Source organism: Semicossyphus pulcher, unplaced genomic scaffold (assembly GCF_022749685.1).
Source record: "Semicossyphus pulcher isolate SPU_LCO1_2020_fin unplaced genomic scaffold, fSemPul1.0.p SCAF_4, whole genome shotgun sequence".
NCBI lineage: Eukaryota > Metazoa > Chordata > Actinopteri > Labriformes > Labridae > Semicossyphus > Semicossyphus pulcher.
This window is the reverse complement of record NW_027211715.1, coordinates 16478131-16498437: the sequence shown is the minus strand read 5'-3', so window position 1 is coordinate 16498437 and position 20307 is coordinate 16478131. Positions and strand designations below refer to the sequence as shown.

The 20307-nt window shown below is 39.6% G+C and overlaps 2 protein-coding genes across 2 annotated transcripts; both read right to left on the bottom strand.

The window, feature by feature from the left end:
* Positions 1–11: 11 nt before the first annotated feature.
* firrm (fignl1 interacting regulator of recombination and mitosis) lies at positions 12–11384 on the bottom strand. The gene is made up of 23 exons (XM_069680266.1): positions 11345–11384; positions 11172–11260; positions 10943–11047; positions 10686–10826; positions 9857–10019; positions 9646–9730; positions 9380–9518; positions 8835–8924; positions 8638–8702; positions 8383–8531; positions 7937–8066; positions 5691–5877; positions 4895–4977; positions 4662–4713; positions 4048–4137; positions 3589–3774; positions 2251–2370; positions 1905–2000; positions 1699–1812; positions 1234–1338; positions 1064–1144; positions 837–983; positions 12–299 (listed from the first exon to the last, which is right to left on the bottom strand). Exons 2-23 carry the CDS (start codon positions 11235–11237, stop codon positions 90–92), a joined length of 2604 nt encoding a protein of 867 aa, XP_069536367.1. The 5' UTR covers positions 11238–11260; positions 11345–11384; the 3' UTR covers positions 12–89.
* Positions 11385–17883: 6499 nt separating this feature from the next.
* On the bottom strand, positions 17884–18924 carry LOC138607706 (14 kDa phosphohistidine phosphatase). Its single transcript, XM_069680347.1, has 3 exons — positions 18668–18924; positions 18185–18309; positions 17884–18082 (listed from the first exon to the last, which is right to left on the bottom strand). The coding sequence occupies exons 1-3, from the start codon at positions 18882–18884 to the stop codon at positions 17990–17992; spliced, it is 435 nt and encodes a 144-aa protein (XP_069536448.1). The 5' UTR covers positions 18885–18924; the 3' UTR covers positions 17884–17989.
* Positions 18925–20307: the final 1383 nt, after the last annotated feature.

The window sequence follows — 20307 nt, the reverse complement described above, 5'->3', positions numbered from 1 at the left end:
ACCGACCACGAACAAGTTTAAAAATTGAAGAGAAACTTTTAAATATACACAAAGTAAATCACCCGGGGCCTCAAAACAAACTGGATCATCTAGGTTGTGTGTATGGCTGTACTGATGTTGGTTATGAGGGTCTGCAGCTCCCGTAGTCTGTGCTCCAGCCACTGTGGAGGTGGTGCAGTATTGTTGGCTTTGCCCTCAGTAAGAGCCTGAAGGGCTTTCAAAGCACTCTCGGCTGTCTGGATGTAGCGGCTGTACTCCTCCTCTGCACTGGTCTCCTGTCGAGCTCTCTTTGGGCAAGGCTGAGAGGGAGGAGGATAGAAAGGAAAGTATTACATCTGTTTGATAATTAAATTAACACTCAATATGACTGGGTGGGAGGAAGAAGTCATGAGCCAGACATTATGTAATAGCTTTACTGAAGTATTTCACAATTTGTGTTATTGCTAAGGGAGGTTAAGATTGAGCAACTAGAAGTATATTTAAAAAAAAATAGGATTGCAAACAGAAAAATAACAGACCCATTAATACAACTATAAAAATGAACACGTGGACATGTTAACCACCAGATGTGAGGGTCAGACTGAAAGGTCCCAGTTCATTTCTGGCCTTCGCACATCACCCACCTCTGTATTTCAACTGTCAACTAGCAAATGAAACAATCATTAATAGCCTGGTTCATAAAACCTCCAAGTGTATAAGTGCTACATGTCCACTGGGAGGTAGTGTCGTACTGTCCAGCTGCCACACGGAGTGAACTGGGCAATGTGATGTGAAGCAATGAGCGTGCATATTCAGGAAGTCTGTGAATGATGTTTAACTGTAACTCAATGACTCACCTCTGGATCTGCAACAGCTGCAGCTGCTGGGGTGTTAGAAACAGTTTCCTTGTTGTTCTCCAGCCTTTCGTTGTGTTGCCCTATAACTGCAGTCTGCAGCTTGAGCCTCTGCAGCCGTGTCTCCACATCTTCCTGTGCATTTACAGTCTGCAGTAAAGCACAGACTGGTTAACATCCCCCTGTTTATCTAAGGTGAGTCTTCATTACAACATGCTGGCAGCTCTTACCTTGCTAAGATAGTTCACAACCTTCGTCTTGATCTCTTCTTCACACAAACTCTGGGAGATTACCTCTTCGTGGTTTGTAATCTGTAAGGCCAATAGAGCATATTGCGTTAATATAAAAGGCATGACTTATCTTACATAAGTAAGAAGCACCTGTTGAGTTCCTACCATACCTCTGCAAAGTGAGAAAAGGCCTCCAGGGCGTGCTGATGTAGCAGCCAGGATCTATCAGACAACAGCACCCCGAACAGGCCGCTCAGCTTCGGCAGAATGTGATTCTTTGGGACAAAAGATGGTGTGAGAGAGAGAAAATGTGATGATAGATTTACATTGAAGCAATGATCAAGTATTTCTTATCTACAGTTTTATAAAATGATTATTAGTATTTCTTAATTCTTTAATATATTCTAAAGTCTAAAAATGCACCAAATCATGACAAATGCATCACAAGAAGTGGGAATTTAAAGTGACGTTTCAAAGAACATACTTACAAAAGTAATAACTTTATAAACATAAAAAGATCAAATGTGTTAACAGGAAAGGATTCATATTATGTTGGGCTGGTGGGTGTTGCAGGGTAAAAGGTGTTTGGAGCTGCTTTAAATGACAACAGCAGATGGAAATTTGTCACAGTTTACCTGGCTGTCAGGAGGAAAGAAGATCTTCCCCAAGGAGGAGAGGAACTCCAGAGCAGCCAGCAGCAGCTGATCTGAACACTTCTGAGACACCACAGTCTCCACACACAACAGAGCCTGCGACACACACACACACACACACACATATAAACAGATGTACTCTCCATTCTTTATATGATTAATGTGAAAAGTGAAAAGTAACAGCACACCTGAAGAATGACTTGATGTTCGATGTTTTTCACTAAAACAGCTGATATTGACAGGAGCAGCTGCAGAGTACACTGGAGCACAGGGTGGATCTGCACCTGCAGTACAACAGGTGACATGAATAATAGTCATGCATCAGCAATAATAGTCATGCATCGCTCAGTCGATCGGTCGCAGATGGACCAGGCTGTGATCAGATCTGCCCGGGGGGCAGGGCAGTGACACTGCATGCTTCCTTAACATTAGCATACATGACCTCCAACGTTTTATTTTCTCTTGTGTAGCAGTTAACATACTGATAATGTGTGTGTGTATGTGTGCGTGTGCGTGTGCATATTTGGTTCTCACCTGTTCTGGACTCATTCGTAACCACAGCTGTGTTATTATCCTCACTGCAGACAACACACAGTGCTCCTCAGGAGATGATTGCCCTCCAACCACCGCTAGGAGGGACAACAGCACCACATTCTGGACACAGGAGGGACTTTGTTAACCCACATTTTTTTGTATATTTTCCATTCCAAATATCCTCATCCTGCTTCCTTGCATTGTTTTCTTGGCTAGATTTAATCATTCTGGCACAAATCTGACAGATATCAGACGCACAAAACGAGGACTTTGATACCCTGACACAAAAGATTGTTGATTACATTTATTACTGAGGGTGGATGAAAGGACAGATCATATATATATATATATATATATACACACACTACCAGTCAAAAGTTTGGACACATTTTCTCATACAAGTGAATGGGAAAATGTGTCCAAACTTTTGACTGGTAGTGTGTATATAGATATAAATATATCATGACTAAATAATCAAAAAGCTCCAACAACGTGACACATAAACCAAAATCCAAGATGGGAATTGTAAAAAAACAAAGTGATGATTCAAGAACGAAAAAACTCTTGAAAATCCATGTGAGGTCAAAAGCAGGAGAAAGTGGCCTCACCCTTGTTACTATTTGAGACAATCTTTGGCCCTCACTTCAGTAAACAATAAGATTTCCAACAGCAACAAAGGAGAAAGGTCACTAATCACATTCTTATCAGTGCCCTCTGTTTTGAACTCTGGGAACGAGCTTATCTTTCTCTTGATATCACTTGTTGTGGTCATTTGTCATCTAACCACTCTCTCTTTTTATTGTACAAGGACAGAAACTACGTAGATGCCTTGCCTTTGATGTTTGCATGGCTCCCTTTCTCTCCATTTACTTACAGCGATACAGTCACTACATTTTCAATATTTTTTCTCACTTCTTAATTCAGGAAGTTGCTTGTTTATCTTGCTCACTCACAACATCAAAGCAACTATTTGGCGCAGTAGGAGGAGGGCGACTTGCACGGAGCTCTGCTTGTTAGGGTTAGTTTAATTATTATTTATTTATTTTTAGTTTTTATTATGTTACTTTTTTTAGGGTTTTAGAGTTATTGTTAGTCTACTTAGTGTATAGCGCGATAGATAAGTACGTTTCTTTTTTACCCGTGAATGATATATTTCTGCCTCTGCCGGAGTGACGTCTTGAATCTTGACTTAAGTACAAAGCAGACTCAGTCTTGCTTGTTGGGGGTAAACAAACAGACTTCCCTCTACAGTGATGTTAATGTAATGCACTGACTGGTTATGACTGTGAGATGGATGGTTAAACTCATGCTATGACTACTGTCAGAAGTTCTCCTCACCACTTTCTCCACTTGTCCTAGTTTGTAACCTCCGTTCTGCCAGTCGGACAGAGCTTTTTGAGTCAGGCCAACGATGTCTGTCTCTACACGGTGACGGGCGTCATGTGACACAGCTCTGAGGAGGACGTGTCGCCACACTGGAATGTTTTCCAACTCAGATGGTGGGAAACGTGACACCAGCTCCATCTGAAAGAAAACAAAAAACACCTTCATTTAATGAAAAAACTCTGACCTTGTACAGTTAAATGTATTTTAACTGTTGACTGGTAGTTTTTTTAAGTCAGTTTAATTGTAAGACAAATTAAAGGAAAAATAAAAAGTTCATGATAGCTCTGCCCTGGCGTCCCAATACGATTTTTTTGGGGCAATTTCAATAATAAAATGTGATCGGTGTGTTGAAACTCAAGAGTAATTTGTGTGTAAATCAAATTTCCATTTCAGTTTCTAGGCTTTCCAAACCTGGTGGTTCGGCGTCATGAGGAAAACCATGCGTTTGAGCAGCAGGCCCAGGTGGAAGGACTGGTAACACTCGGTGGTGCAAGCTTTCACCTGGAGGAGGAGAGGGAGAAGCGGAGAGGAGGTGAGGAACGGTGTGAGTGTCAGTGTGAAGGCTCAGGAGGAGTAACAGCACCAGGACACAAGGCTAATGGTGGGGGGAGTGTATGGTATAGAGAGGATTCAGGCTCAATCTGATAACCATAATGACGTAGCAGGTTATGAGAAGGTGTCCCAAAGGTCCAACAACACTAATTGTCACCTCTGTTGGGGTGCCACAGGAAACAGGCAGGACCCCATAACACCCCATAACCCTCCAGAGAGAGATTAAAGGGATTAAGGGCTATTTCAGGGAGTGCTCAGGGAAAGGTCACAGAAATGGAGAAACGTCTATGACCTTGTAGTCTGTGAGAGCAAAACTTTCAGAGATTGGGTGAGATCCAGAAAACTATGTTTGCAAATCATACCACGAGATCGATATAAAAGTCTACAATTATTGTGACTTTTCTTTCTTTCAAATCAAAATAAAACGTCCCATCAAATGTTTTCTCTTAAGTGTGCGTATTGTTTCTACTCACCAGCTGTGCAATTAGGAAAACATGATGGAGACAGAGCTCTGCTGTCCCATACCTGTAAACACAGGAGACTAAATCAGCAGCAAAGTCTTGGTGAGTAGTAGTAGTGGTTAGTAATAAGTTTAAAGGCGCCTGGTTCAGTTGGTAATACACTGTAGCATGATACAGGAAGTACACCCTGAATAAAATCCAGCTGCACAGTGTACACTTTTTGATGCATGTTAACACACTCTCACCGTGCAGTAAAGCACCACACATCGGTTGCCAGCAGAGCAGTCTGAGTATCAGACTGCAGCAAAGCATCAACCAAACAACGCTCCTGAAAAAGAAAGATAAAGCAGAGGGGAAGTCAGACAGACAGGGAGAGGGAGTCACTCAGGAGGCAGAAAAACAAGGTTCAGACAGACAAGTTTAACAGATATAGTGAAACTAAACTGAAAGAATTACTTGCACTGAATGACGGGAAATCCTGCACCAAAACACTAAAATGGCTGGAACCTGATTAGCTATCGAATATCCAAGTCCAAATACAGTAGCTTTAGAGTAATTTTTTGATACAGATATCTGTTTCAATGTTTCAGAATAAAATTGTTCATGCACTGCAATATATTTTGACATATTTGACAAAACACTCAGCCTCGAGTATTCCCAAGTGCCGCACCCACAGCTGTGACAAATCCTGTTTCTACCAAACATTCTTGACTATTTGTAGGGGAAACTTTCCAACTTTCCTTTTGCTGATTAAATCCCAGCTGGTTGTGTGAAAAACATGTGCACTGTTGAACTAAACGACCCCACCAAAGCAACAAAATAAAGTTTCCCCAACTCTCATTCTGTTTAATTAGACTAAAACCCCATCCTTAATATCAACTATCTAAAAAAAGGTATAAGCTTAATTTGTTGTTTATTGGACAGAGAAAATATCTACAATAGATGATGGAACGTATAAACATTATTAGTAAAACTTTGTCGAATCACTTCTACTGATGCAGCTTACTTCAAAGTGTTTGTGGTGACGTTTGTAGACCTTACCAGCACAGAGAAGTACACTGGAGGAAGCGCAGCCACACTGGCACACAGTTGCACACAGACGTGTTGGTGCAGAGTGACCTGGACCTGCGCCTGACCCTTCATCATCACTCCGGGCAACAGCACGGGAGCCTGACGTTCAATATAGCATCGCCGGAAACTAGTGAACAAGGCCTGGTAGAGAGGAAGCCTGGACACAGAGAGGATACAACATTTTAGTCATATCTACATTTAACAGTAATTGTTTTTGCAGACCTGCTGACTGATTCATTCATTTTTACATAAGCTTCATGTATTTCTTTTTTATACTTAAGTTAAGTCCTTCTTAGCTAGTGCCCGTCATGCTTCTTTTACAACACTGCAGGTTCCCTGGGTTCTGTTACTGCTCCACAGGATGCAAACCTCAAAACGTAATGCTATGTTTCAAAATCCTCTAAAGCAGAGTTTGATGAATAAATTAGAATGAGTTTGATAAATTAAAGTTATCCTATTTGCAGTGGACAAAATAATGCTGTATTCATTGTTTCTTCTCAGTTAACCTACACTGCCGTTCAAAAGTTTGGGGTCACTTAGAAATGTCGTCGTTTTCCCTGAAAACATACATGAAATGAGTTTAAATAGGAAGAAATGACATTGAAAAATTGAAATAATACTTTTGTCTTTCAAATTTTGCTTTCATCAAAGAATCCTCCATTTGCAGCAATTACAGCCTTGCAGACCTGTGGCATTCTAGCTGTTAATTTGTCAAGGTAATCTGAAGAGATTTCTCCCCATGCTTCCTGAAGCACCTTCCACAAGTCGGACTGGCTTGATGGGCACTTCTTGCGTACCATACGGTCAAGCTGCTCCCACAACAGCTCAATAGGGTTGAGATCCGATGACTGTGCTGGCCACTCCATGATAGACAGAATACTGGCTGACTGCTTCTTTCCTAAATAGTTCTTACATAGTTTGGGGCTGTGCTTTAGGTCATTGTCCTGTTGTAGGAGGAAATTGGCTCCAATCAAGCGCTGTCCACAGGGTATGGCATGGTGTTGCAAAATGGAGTGATAGCATTCCTTCTTCAAGATCCCTTTAACCCTGTACAAATCTCCCACTTTACCACCACCAAAGCAGCCCCAGACCATCACATTGCCTCCACCATGCTTGACAGATGGCGTCAAGCACTCCTCCAGCATCTTTTCATTTGGTCTGCGCCTCATGGATGTTCTTCTTTGTGATCCGAACACCTCAAATTTAGATTTGTCGGTCCTTAACACTTTTTTCCAGTCTTCCTCTGTCCAGTGTCTGTGTTATTTTGCCCATCTTAACCTCTTCTTTTTATTGGCCAGTCTGAGATATGGCTTTTTCTTTGCAACTCTGCCTAGAAGACCAGCATCCCAGAGTCGCCTTTTCACTGTTGACGTTGAGACTGGTGTTTTGCGGGGACTATTTAATGAAGCTGCCAGTTGAGGACCTGTGAGGCGTCTGTTTCTCAAACTAGACACTCTAATGTATTTGTCCTCCTGCTTAGTTGTGCACCGGGGCCTCCCACTCCTCCTTCTATTCTGGTTAGAGCCAGTTTGCGCTGCTCTGTGAAGGGAGTAGTACACAGCGTTGTACGAAATCTTCAGTTTCTTGGCAATTTCTTGCATGGACTAGCCTTCATTTCGCAGAACAAGAATAGACTGACGAGTTTCAGAAGAAAGTTCTTTGTTTCTGGCCATTTTGAGCCTGTAATGGAACCCACAACTGCTGATGCTCCAAATACTCAACTAGTCCAAAGAAGGCCAGATTTATTGCTTCTTTAATCAGCACAACAGTTTTCAGCTGAGCTAGCATAATTGTACAAGGGTTTTCTGATGATTGGTTAGCCTGTTGAAATGATCAACTTGCATTAGCAAACACAACTTGCCATTGGAAGACAGGACTAATGGTTGCTGAGAATGGGCCTCTGTATGCCTATGCAGATATTTCATTAAAAATCAGCTGTTTACAGCTACAGTAGTCATTTACAACATGGACAATGTCCACACAATATTTCTGATCAATTTTATGTTATTTTAATGGGCAAAACATGTGCTTTTCTTTCAAAAACAAGGACATTTCTAAGTGACCCCAAACTTTTGAACGGCAGTGTACATACAGCTGGTCCCTTTGTTCCATAATTACAACATTTATCAGAATGCAATCTAAAAAAAAGATCGAAATCTGTTTAAATATCATAACAGGAAAACATAAAAAGAACTGTGGATTAAAATATGTGTTACCTTGGTGTCTCTTCTGAGAACTGGCTGCCAGTGTACCAAAGCTGAATGACCTCCTCTGGTTGGGAGGTGAGCTGACCCAGGACACTCACCAGCAAAAGACACTGAGGAAGCTCATGTTCAAGACTTAACCCTGTGGACAAGCAAGTCAAGGATCATTCAAGGATTGTATGTTGCATATTTTGCTGCATTAGTTTACATTTTTACTAGTTAGCAGCAGGAAACCTGATGCCAACACGCTGTGAGTAAGAACATACAGTCACATTTTCCTAAACATACCAATAATCAGAGATGTTTTCATTTATAAGAAGCAAAATGCAGTAATGCAAAAATAGTATAGTACATATTCATATTGTACACTCTAAGGTAAGAAATGGGGAATGGAATTTGATTACTGCTTATCGTCAATCTAGCCCCCACAGCACATTAGAAAACATCTTTAAACTCACGTATATCCCTCTGCAGGACAACTTCTGCAAAAGGCTTTAAAGGTAGCAGCTGGAGCAGGAGGGCATCCATGGGAACCAGAGCTGCTGCATTGAGCTCCCCTGACAGAGCTGAGGGCAGTGTCGGAGCACACAAGCTGGGAGGGAACTTACTGAAAGATATAAGGCACATCAAAATCTAATGTTTCAGCAAAACTCAATAGCTTTCTTTTTACAAAAGTCTCAAACAGCTTTCTTATTAACCACAGCCATGCTTACCTGATGATCTGGAGGTAGAGTTGGTGAAAACAGCTGCAAAACTTTGTCAGAAAAAACTTGAATTCCTGTTTAAATGATAAGAAATGATGGGAGTTACATTCAGCTGCTTTACGTACGGAAGTACTGAAACAAAAGTGGATCCAATTAGACATGGAAAAATGTTTATATAGAGCCAAATCGCATACGATTTTTGGTACCTTTATATAGTGAACCAAGGTGTTGGCAAAAAATCGACACATCTTTGCAGTTTTCTGGAACAGCTTGTACTCTGGACTTTGTGTTGCCTCCTTTAAAAGGACAAAAGAGCATTAAAACAAAAACGTTACAAAGATCAAGTATACTCTTGACCTTGCACTAATAAACTCAAGCGTCACTTTTTCTGAGGACAAAGGGACATGACACAGGAAAAATCCACTATTCACCCCATACACACAATACAGTCAAAACTAACTGGCACATAAACAGATCTAGTCAGTATCAGGATAGAGAGGACAAGATACATTGTACTGAACTTGGGCTATTATATTGACATTTATTATAGGAGTTTACACTATTTCTCTGTTAAAGAAAGTACTATACAACAAAAATAGTAAGAATACTCTTTTCAAAAGTAAAATTTTACAAATTACGACTAGACATCTTAAGATATGGCATAAATACTAATCCAATCATCCTGCATTTGTAAAGCTGTAAAGAGCTGCTAAATAATTTTTTTTTTTACTGCCAATCAGAGTGTTCCTACCTGCAGACCAGCATGTTTAATCTGTTCAGCCAGCTCCACACAGTTGTGGAAGGAGGCTAACAGGTTGTCACACAGGCTGCTGCTGATGTCACCGTGATGAAGATGTTCCTCCACCAATGACTGGTACTTCAGACTCTGTCTGAGCAGAGAAATGAGCATTTAAAACAAGATACTTGTAACAAAATTAACCTTTAAATTCATCCAACTATTGTAACAAAGTGATTCATCTAGCATGGCAGACAATATGATATTATTATCATCCTTACTTGATGAGGAATTTCCATGTGTTTGCATGCAGGGCTATGTCCAGGTTAGAGATAATGGAGCAGATATCCAGCAGGCTGTGAATCACTGAGCAGGGTGAAAAATAACAGTGAATTAAAGATTGCACTGAGACAAGACAACAATTAAAGTGCTAAAAAATAAAGGGAGTGGTGCTGGAAAACAGATGCTGTTGGTTTTCCGCTTTAGACAGACCTGTTACAATATCAGAGACCTCCTCCTCTGAGGCGCTGCTGTCCAGGGAGATTCTGTCCAGCAGCTCCAAAAGACCCTTCTGGAGGGAGTATGCCTCCTTAAAGAGTCCCTGCAGCAAATCAGCCACCAGGGACAGACGGCCACAGTACACCACCTCACTTTCCTGACAAAAACATGGAGAGTATGCATTGCTTAAGCCCAGAATTGTAAATTTTCATGTGTTTAAATTAATTCGATCCTCATAAGACCCACCCTTCCATCAAAGTTTGACCTGTTGGCATACTCGAGTGATAAAACTTAAAATTGAACAGTGGGCCAGAATGCGAGAATTAGGTTTTATTTGGAAGGCTACTAGTTTTATGTTCTCTTGCATTACTAAGTGGCTCAGTTTCCTGCTGTGTTATGCTTATCACAGCAGTTTCCATTTAATTAGCTGTTGAAAATCTCAGATTTTACTTCTGAAAAGAATGCAATAAAAAGAAAGGAACAAGAAGAGGAAGCACAAAACAGCTAATGAATTCCTCTAGGTACATTTGTACTGCAAACTGTATTTTTAAGTTCTGGTGCCACCTGAAATTTGGATTTTATTTTTAATTCTAAAGTCCATCCACTTTTAAAAATGTCAAAATAAATGCTGATAGAGGAAGGTTTAGAGGTTAGATCTGAAATCAATGTCAAATTAATCACATTTTCCACCATTCATGTGACCTAACACATCTCCTGTACATACATAGTGATAACATAGATATATATTCTGAGTAATAACATTGATGCACAGCATAATTTAGATGCACAGAGTTAAAATAACTGGTAAACTAAACAGACTTACCTTGCAGTGCTGAAAGGTTTCCCTCAGGACTTTCAGGATGCAAGTTGGTAATGAGCGGATTGCATCTAGGTCAGGCGCTTCCTCGAATGTGCCAATGTGTCGCACGCAAGAGGATAGTGCATCAATTATCTGCATCATTGCCTGAAATAGACAGCAAGATAATAGCACTTTATTTGAAAATGTCATACATACGAAAAACCTGATATGTAGTAATTGAAACCCCTGAAAATAAACAGCCCAGCAATCTAACAATATACCTGCAGAATGTTCCTTAGTAAGGCACACAGTTCAGTATTTTGACTGGACAGCCCTCCAACTTGGTGCAAGATTTCTTTCATCATGCTGTCAAACATGGTCACTGCCTGCAGAGATTTGTCAAAGATGAGAACAGAGACCTCTAGCCACTCTGTGTGATTTAAAAATGCTATTAAAGATATAGATATATAATTGGTCCTATAGACAATATGTTTACATCATGTTGTTTACCTTTGGTAAGATCTTAGAGAAACACTCGTCTTCCACCTCTGACAAACCAATATGAGGGAGGAACATGTCTGTAATTATCTTCAGAACACCTACAGGGATGTTATGTCACAGTTAGATTAAAGATGGTATTCAAAGCACAAAGTAAGCACAAATTGTGCAATAAAGAAACTTACGTATATGATCATCCCAACTCTCCGACTTATGTTGCAAAGAGTGCAAACAGTCAAGGAAAACCACTGTAGCAAGTTATTTTCTGTTGTATAAACCTGACAAATATGTCAGGACTCTAACAATATGGGGGGGAAAATGATGAATAATCAGTATATGCAAAGCACTATCTTGTGCCAAGCTTCATCCAGACAATATTTTACATTAACTTAACTATATAAACTTCAGAGAGTGGGAAGATGTTGATTTTCAGTCTGATGAATGTTAAAGTATGATTAAATGCACACCGATTCCCCCTCGTAAAAAACAATAGATAATATGTAATTGAAACTATGGTCCTTATCCAAAAACTTTATAGAGAAACGAAACTGAGTCATGTTTGAGAGGATATGGTGAGCTTTGGCAGGACAGACTTCAGCTCCTGGCGGCAGGTTTCCTGACTCCACTGCACCACCTCGTCCAGGAGAGAAGTGTTGGTTTGAGACATGATGACAGCAGTCACCGGATGTCAGGACAATTACTGTCGAGACGAGAGAAAGGTTTACAACAATATCACAGAGTGAGGCACTCTAAGGGACTGAATTTAGTCCACGAGCTTTATCAGTGTTTTTAACAACAAGCGTTTGTTACTAGTTTCACCGACAATGACGATAGCTTGCTACGGTTTGTTTGGCTAAAGGTAACATTAAACGTTAGCATGGTAACATTACTTAATGTTAGTATAATACGCTTAGCGTCTTACCATAAATGCTGTACTGTGGCTTCTGTCCAGATGCATAATACTTCACAAACGTTCCTACAAGTTTGTTTCTGTTAAAGTCACCATATATGTTTGTTCACCACTTAAATGTACGACTCATTAAAGAAAAACAGACCAGAGCCGATATCTTGATCATACCGCGCGCCGTTGTTTGAGTCGGATGTGACGTTGTGAGCAAAGCTGCTCATCTGCTCTCCCTGTGATTGGTTGAGATGTTAAACTCCAAAGATATCAACCAATAGGAGAACGATAAAACTGTAAAGCGCTGAAAATAACAACGCTTACAATGAATCCACTGGGATCAAATAAAAGGAGAAATATAGATAAATACACGTAGAAAATACTTTAAATGCGTATTAATAATACCATAAATCTGTAAATAATACTCATGTTATAATTTTTGATAAGATATTTTTTATTCAACTTTGAAAAGTGATTTTACTGTCTCCTGTGTCCCGTTGAATTACCTTCAAATGGCTAAAACTAATTCACTGTGAATTGATTGCCCTTAAAAAAATGAATGATATTATTTTGAAATTCAAAAATGCCACACATTGAAATAAAAAAAAGAATGAGATGGGCCTATAAAAACATATAAAGTGTTTGTGTATTTTCAATCAAACAAGAATTTAAAACTAAATGAGTAAATGTTAGGCTTAAATGATAAGGCTTTCATGAGGAGTAGAGGAGTAGACAGGAGCAATAATAATAGACCCAACACTGATAATGTGGACACTGTAATCCAAAAAATAACAGATGACTTATATAATATAATAACTAATGACACATGAAGCATCCATGATCACCCAAGGCAGTTATTTGGGAAATGCAAAGTGTAAGGGATTTTTGTTTTGTTTCTTTCATAAGTAGTGTATCCTCTCAGATAAAAACTTGGAGGATAAAGATGGTAAAATGAAGCAAATCCTCAAGAAATATTGGTAATCCTTGTTACACGTGTTGTGATTTGACCTTTCTGGCCATATAAAGTACGTTCTATTATATCTTATTAATAACTTAAGCAAACATCCTCCAGGGCTCTGCAGGAATGGAAATTGTTGATCTGGGAATTTTTTAGATTGTATTTAAATCAGTTAAGGGAAGGATGATATTTATCCTTTCGGAGTTTGGAATTTCTGCAGCCCCTGACCTGATTAAATCAGTGTCTCATTGTTTCACTGATAAGATCATCGCCATTGAAGTACACCATCACGCTTTTGCTGCACCTTTGTTTCCCAGCTGGTGTTAGCAGCAGTCACTGCAGGAAGGGACCAGCTCCTTGTTTAGGAAACAGGAGTCCACATTGATGCTTATCTGTTTGCATACACAGTTTATTAAAGTACTGCTCACGTGGCACCAAGGCAGTGTGAACAACCTGATTAAGTAGGTCATGGCGTTAGTCTCTTCATAAAAACACTAGAAATAAAAAGATTGCATAGAAAGCATGTTTCTGATTTGTATTGCTTACCACTTGCTTCTTCACTTCCCTGTCCATAAGGAGGTCAGAGTGCAGCATCTGTTTCAGCACCATGACAGGTAATAAAGCGCACTTCAAAACAGACACTTGATGACAACATGGACTGTGACTGTCTTCTCCAAAAGCACAGTTTGTTGCATTATTATAAACACCTATGCATCTATGTTTATCCTGCTATAGAGTTTTTGATGTAAGATACATTTTTAAAACATTTTGAAAATCATCCGAAAACCTGAAACCCAGAATTTGATTCTTTATTAGACTAGGTAAATATAACTAACAATTTGTAGTTTGATTCCCTTTAGCAATATTTAGTATATTGATAATTATGGCCAAAGACAATAATCTTAAAAGTACTTTTTCCAATTGGTAATTAACAATATGATATTCTTTCTTTTTTGTTTCTTAGACTCTCTGATGTTGATGTTCCTGTTGCAGTGTCTTTCCTTTATGACGATGTGGCCTCAAACCTGAAGGAAAGGCATTGTGGTCATGGATGAACTGAAGAGCACATTTTGACAAAGCATGAGCTCCACTTGAAGAACAGCATTTCACTGGTGATGCTGAGGTAAACCTACATCCAAAATTCACTATTTAGAAACTCTACTTTCAAGTGTAGATCCGGGGTGCCCTGACAAAATGTATACAACTTGAATTTGAATTTGAAATAAAATTTGAACATGGAAATTACGAATTGAATGTTTGTGCATCGCTTACAGTGTGTGTTTTAGTGCCTTTATGAAGTGGTAAATGAACAGCATTTTTGTGTTTACAAGTGAACATGATTTCAAGTTTTCTGAACTAAATTATTTGCTTTATGTGAATGATGAAAACACTGAATAAAACTGCAAAATCTAGTCAGAATTTGTGACTTGAAATGCTTAGTTGAATAGTTGTTTAAAAAAGTTTATTTTACTCTAGCTGTTTGCACAGATAATTTCTCTTGTAGGCTTAATATCCATCCATCCATCCATCCATTATCTATACCGCTTATCCTGTTCAGGGTCGCGGGGGGCTGGAGCCTATCCCAGCTGTCATTGGGCGAAGGGCGGGGTACACCCTGGACTGGTCGCCAGTCAATCACAGGGCCGACACACAGAGACAGACAACCTTTCGCACTCACACCCACACCTATGGGCAATTTTAGAGTCACCAATTGACCTTACAAGCATGTCTTTGGACTGTGGGAGGAGGCCGGAGACCCCGGAGGGAACCCACGCATGCACGAGGAGAACATGGATCCTCCACACAGAAAGGCCCACCTTGCCCAAACCGGGGTTTGAACCGGTGACCTTCTAGCTGCGAGGCAACAGCGCTAACCACTGCAGCCCCAGGCATAATTTTGGAACTGAAATAGTGAGTTTAAAAAAACCTCCATACTACTCCATACTACTTTCATATAGTATGATTACATTACTTTAAGGCAATAACTTCAGATTTTTAGGTAGACTTGTCCAGGGTACAGCTTTAAAGCTAATCAATAAATGAGACATATTTCCATCTGACAGCGCAGCCACTAAAAATGATGTACTTTACAATAAGGCCAACTTCAACAGCAAGAAACAGCACACTATATAAACAGGGTTTAAGAAAACGGAAATGTTATTGTGTGGTGAACATTCTGTGGAATTGTAAAGACTATAGTAAAGGCCTTACACTGGATGAGAGAATCTGCCCTTTAACCAGTGACGGTTTTTATAGACAAGTCTGTTTCATGTGAAATCTCATTAAGCATTTTCCAAGAAGAGGGTCGAGTCTTCTCCCTCCCGTGCTGACCTCCCCGTTTGTAGATAATAGAAAGGTTATCAGTCTACAGGAAAATGGCTCCGGATTCGGGATGGAAACCGGAAGGAAGATGCCGCTTTCTTTTCTTTTTTTGAGGTCACACGGTACCTGGCTGCACGAAGAGAGTGCTGGTGTCTGTGTGTCGGCTGATGACCGTCAAGGTGAATGGAGCTCTCTTCAGTGTGTCAACAGGAGCTAATTCTGGTCATGGAGTCTGCAGAGTTAGCGTCACTCTTCCTCTTAATGTTTTCTTTATAACTTACCAGCTACAGGGTGAGTCATAGGCGTAAAAAAGAATGTATGTAAAGAATGTGCTTCACTGCTGGAACACAACATGTACCAGTCTGAGACGAGCTCATGTGGGAAAACCCAGAGGAAGAGGATGCAGACTCCTGTTACATAGATAGTGGGAAGTAGTGTTATATAGCTAGTGGGAAATCATGGGAATAAAGGAAATATGTGGATAATAGTTCTAACATAGATTTACAACAATAAATGTGAGACAATGCTGGACTTCCTAACAATTGATACAATTACAACAACTATTAGGTGCATAAAGGCCCTGATAGAAAGAGGCCTACTGACTTTGGTGATACCTGACTTTCCGCTGCTCTGAACAGCAAGTCAGTTTTCTTATACCATTTAAAATATCTCAACAACTCTAGATTGACACTTTTTTTCATACAAAAATGTATAGTTTCCACATGAAAAATAACTTTGGAGATCCCCTGACTTCCCCTCATGCACCATAAAGTTTACTTTGGTGATTTTCATATACATCTCAACAGCATGTGAATGAAATGTCATGTAAGATGCATGTCCACATCAGGATGGATAGCAATAAGTTTGATGATCCCTTAACTTTTTCTGTCCCATCATCAGATCAAATTTTTTATCAAATCCATTTTTTAATGTCATATTTAATTTCCATTTTTTTCGTTTTGCAGGTGTTTGTGACCAAACAAACACCTGCAAAACAAATGACATCAGCCTCAGCTGCACTTTCTGTTTTTCTGCTAATCAGTAAATGTTTGCATGCTGATTATGATTGTGTTGCTGTTCTTCTACGAAGACATAACAATGTTTATCTTTTGTGGCCTTCACATTCTACTCCCACGTCCGATAACAAGTTGTTTTTCTCACCACCGAGATGTTTAAAGACACACACAAAGAGGGACTTTTTACTGCTGCTTACTCTGCAGGTTATAATGAATTGTCACAAAGACAAGTCGGTTGCTTTCCAGCATTACCACCACAGTTGCTGTGAGCCTGTCGCAATGTCACATTATAATGAACTTGTATTTACTCTTATTTTGGCAATTATATTTAATCCTGGCGTTCATATTTAAATCACTATAGAGTAAATTTATCTTATTTTACTGTATATAATGCACATATTTGACATATTTCTTACTTATAGTTCCTATGTTCTTTATGCCATATATTTCACCATGCTTCTCTCTGTATCAGAGCAACCCAAATTTCCCCCCGGAGATAAATAAAGTATTCTGATTCTGATTATAATTTAGTCCATAGCCCAAAGCACCATAACGCATGTCTCACAGAGCTGCTAGCTGTGGACTCCTTAGCTGTGTTTTAAATCCACACTACATACTGCTCATGACTCATCATAGTATACTGTTTAAACAGCTTGAGTAAAAAAGTATACGTTAACATTTTACACTGATTGTAAATCTATGTCACTGTCACTTTAAATTTAAAATTACATGTACAATGTACAGTTTTTGAAGATGCTTCACTATTGCACAGAATGTAATTTAATCTTTTTGAACTGCGACTGGCATGTCCTTTTTTTGTTCGTTGTGTTCATGATAAAAATACACAATATACATATAAAGCTGCTAGGAATCAATATGTGTAGATGTGGGGCATTTTCTTTAGGTTTTTCCTTACATGTTTAAGACCCAAGATGGAAAACATTAGATCTGTTTATCTGTTTATCTGTTTATCACAGCTTTTTCTTTGGTAGCTTTGAGTAATGTAAAGGAAGAAAAAGTTCATAAGGTCAGAATGGGGTGAAGCTGTGGAGGCTAAATGCAGAGGTGGACAAACAAAGTGAAAAGGACGTCTGCATATGAGTCAGCTCAGGCTATTTTATCTCTCTTTTACTGTGTTTTTTTATTCTTGTCTTAAATTTAAATATTTTTCCGTCAATCTTGTAGTTTATCCTTATGTATTAAGACGTCAAAGTGAAAGCATGAAACCATGACGACAAGTGAAAGCCCCTCTTATCTGGATCCTTTCTTTTAAACAAGAAACTTTCCCCTCAGAGTCACAGGATATGTTAGTTTTTCCAACTGGCTCACCCCTTCCTGTATGGACTTCACGCCTTTAAATTCTGATGAAGTAAAACGAAAAAGAAACAGAGAATCTAATCAGTCTATTCTTGTAAAGGAAGTCCACAACACTTCCTTCACATCTTAGGTGTTCTAAAATGATAAAACCTGTAATCGAAACAGAAAGAGACCAAGAAAAAAGCAGACAATTAAATGCAGAATGGTGTATTGAATCAAATTATTGTTTTACAGAGGGTTGAAATCATTATTGTACGTTTTTCCTTTTGGAATTGATAAATAAAGGCACACATTCGAAACAAAATGCAGGTTTAAACTATTTTTTGTCGTCGGACCAGGTGATGTCGTAGCCGTTGAAGACACTCTTTAACTTCTCTACTGACACAGCATGGTCTGCTTTGCCAAACGCCTGAAAATGAATACAAATCATTTAGATTATCACATTAAAATACTGCTTGTTTTTTTAATAATTGACTGAAGTTTTCATGTCTTTACAATAAAATTAACTCACAGTTGACTCCCCAAACACCCTTAGTTTCTTCTCCTGGCTGTTGTGCTCGATCTTTCCTCCTCCAAGGCATTTACACTCCATCCCCAAGGCCTCCATAGCTGGATTAACCTTCTCAAATATGTGATCTGTATAGAATACAAATCAATAATAAATCTTAACATATAAAACACGGTAAGTTACAGTCAAAAAAGCAACAATTCTTAAGGAATTCCCAAAGTTAGTGACTTAATATCACACAACTCTTCTGAAGCAGTTCCCCTTAATATTTGCAATAAATATAACCTATATATTCCGGTTTTTAAGCATTGCATCTGCCTTGTCTGTGCACTCTTTATGCACGTTATCAGGGTGCAGCCTTGTACAAGGGTAAAACCAGCACATTATGTTGCACTAATACAGGTCATCTGTGTCTGAGTTTGCACGTGACCTCGAGCTGCACTGACGCACTCTTTGCAGTAACTTCAACTACAGTGATCAACTTACTGTGATACTCTGCACTTTTTGTGCCTCGGACTATGTCTTTGTGCACCTCGCCATCTTTCACTTTCACTCTGACCAGAATGTACTTAAAGGTTCCTTCTGGATCAATCTCCACCTCGGGGATTTTAGCCAGAGCGTCTGCCATGGCGACTGTAGCTTTTCTAAAGAAACCTGCAGACAATCTCAGGCTGTGCAGAGGTCTGCCGAGCCTAGACAACATGGAGCGGGATCACAAGTGCCTTTATTTGGATCAGGACGCTTCTATTTCCTGTCTTAAAGAGACAGTACACCAAAAGCATGTCGACGTTACTGGACATAATATAGATGCACTTGGCGAGCTCGCATGCTGTCGACCCCTTGTGACAAAAAGAGGGAAGTGCATTATTCGTGCCAGTGCAGCCTGCCAATTTTACCAAACCAGTTTACAGCAAATGAAAGAGATCAGCAATATTTCCAACGTTGGCAAGTCCCTTTTTCACTCAGGAGACTTTTCCTTTAATCTTTGTTGCTGATGTGCTACTTCCTGTCGACAGAGAAGTTTTTCCGCTCGTGTCTATCAGGAAGGCCTGAGGGCACTTGTAGGAATGAAGTTTTTGTTCAGGAATACTTCTGAAGACAGCAGGATGGATGTTTCTGCTACAGGTGATTGAACCTCTGGTAGGCGGATGAAGGCCTAAAAACTCAGAAATTCATGAGACCTTTAAGTGTGAGGGAGAATCCTACTTTAAGCATGCCTAATTATGCAGTGATAAGATCGTTTTTTTTGTTGTTTTTTTTTTTTTTACATTTTTGTTTTAGCTTTTGCCTTTATTTATAGGAAATGTCTTGCCCAAGGGCACTTTGACATGTAGACTGAGGGAGCTGGGGATCGGACCTCTGACCTTAAGATTGAAAGACGACCGACTCTACCACTGAGCCACAGCTCAGGACTAGTAATCCGGATTTGGTCATCCTTAAAAGTCAGTATCTGGATAAGGTTGATCCTATCCAGTTTTCTTTGAACAACCGGGATTTAAGTAAGCCAGATTACCTCATCTTGGATAGAAAAAAAGTGGATTTAAAAATCCAAATAATTCTTATCAACCGGGCCCTGGTTCGGAAGTAGGGGCCTTTCTGTGTGCTGGTTAATTGGTGACTCTAAATTACTTGCAGGTGTGAATTTGAGCATGAAAGGTTGTCTGTCTCTATGTGTCAGCCCTGTGACTGACTGGTGATCAGTCCAGGGTGTACCCCGCCTCTCGCCCAATAACTGGGATTGGCTCAAGCCTACCTGCGACCCTGATAAGGATAAGTAGTATAGATAGTGGATGGATGGATATAATGTGACTCCGCCTACTTTTTGGAGTATTGTCTGTAGTTATAGACAAAATGTCACTAATATGCAGTAGAAGGGGTTTCATTATTATAAATAGTAGTCTATTACAGCTATAATAGCCTAATATTCCCACGTTACTCTTAATCACTTAGAGTGAGTGTGTTTGAAGTGAGGCCACAAACAATAATAACCTTTATTTAAACAGCACTTTTCGCTTCACAAACAGCTGACGATGACAGGAGCTCAAATCCATTGAAGCACTTATTAAGGATTCTCTTATCAAAGCTGGATCTCTTTTCTCCCCTGGGTCTTGCTCTATATTCGAGTT

Excerpts from the sequence above, each read along its gene's own strand:
- LOC138607706 (XM_069680347.1), bottom strand. The coding sequence starts at position 18,884 with ATGTTGTCTAGGCTCGGCAGACCTCTGCACAGCCTGAGATTGTCTGCA. Across the intron at positions 18,310-18,667 it reads AAAAAGTGCAGAGTATCACA|ATCACATATTTGAGAAGGTT; the intron begins GTAAGTTGATCA and ends TATTCTATACAG. Across the intron at positions 18,083-18,184 it reads GGGTGTTTGGGGAGTCAACT|GCGTTTGGCAAAGCAGACCA; the intron begins GTGAGTTAATTT and ends ATTCATTTTCAG.
- firrm (XM_069680266.1), bottom strand. The coding sequence starts at position 11,237 with ATGTTCCTCCCTCATATTGGTTTGTCAGAGGTGGAAGACGAGTGTTTC. Across the intron at positions 4,138-4,661 it reads TTTTCCTAATTGCACAGCTG|GTGAAAGCTTGCACCACCGA; the intron begins GTGAGTAGAAAC and ends CTCCTCCTCCAG. Across the intron at positions 2,001-2,250 it reads TACGAATGAGTCCAGAACAG|GTGCAGATCCACCCTGTGCT; the intron begins GTGAGAACCAAA and ends GTTGTACTGCAG.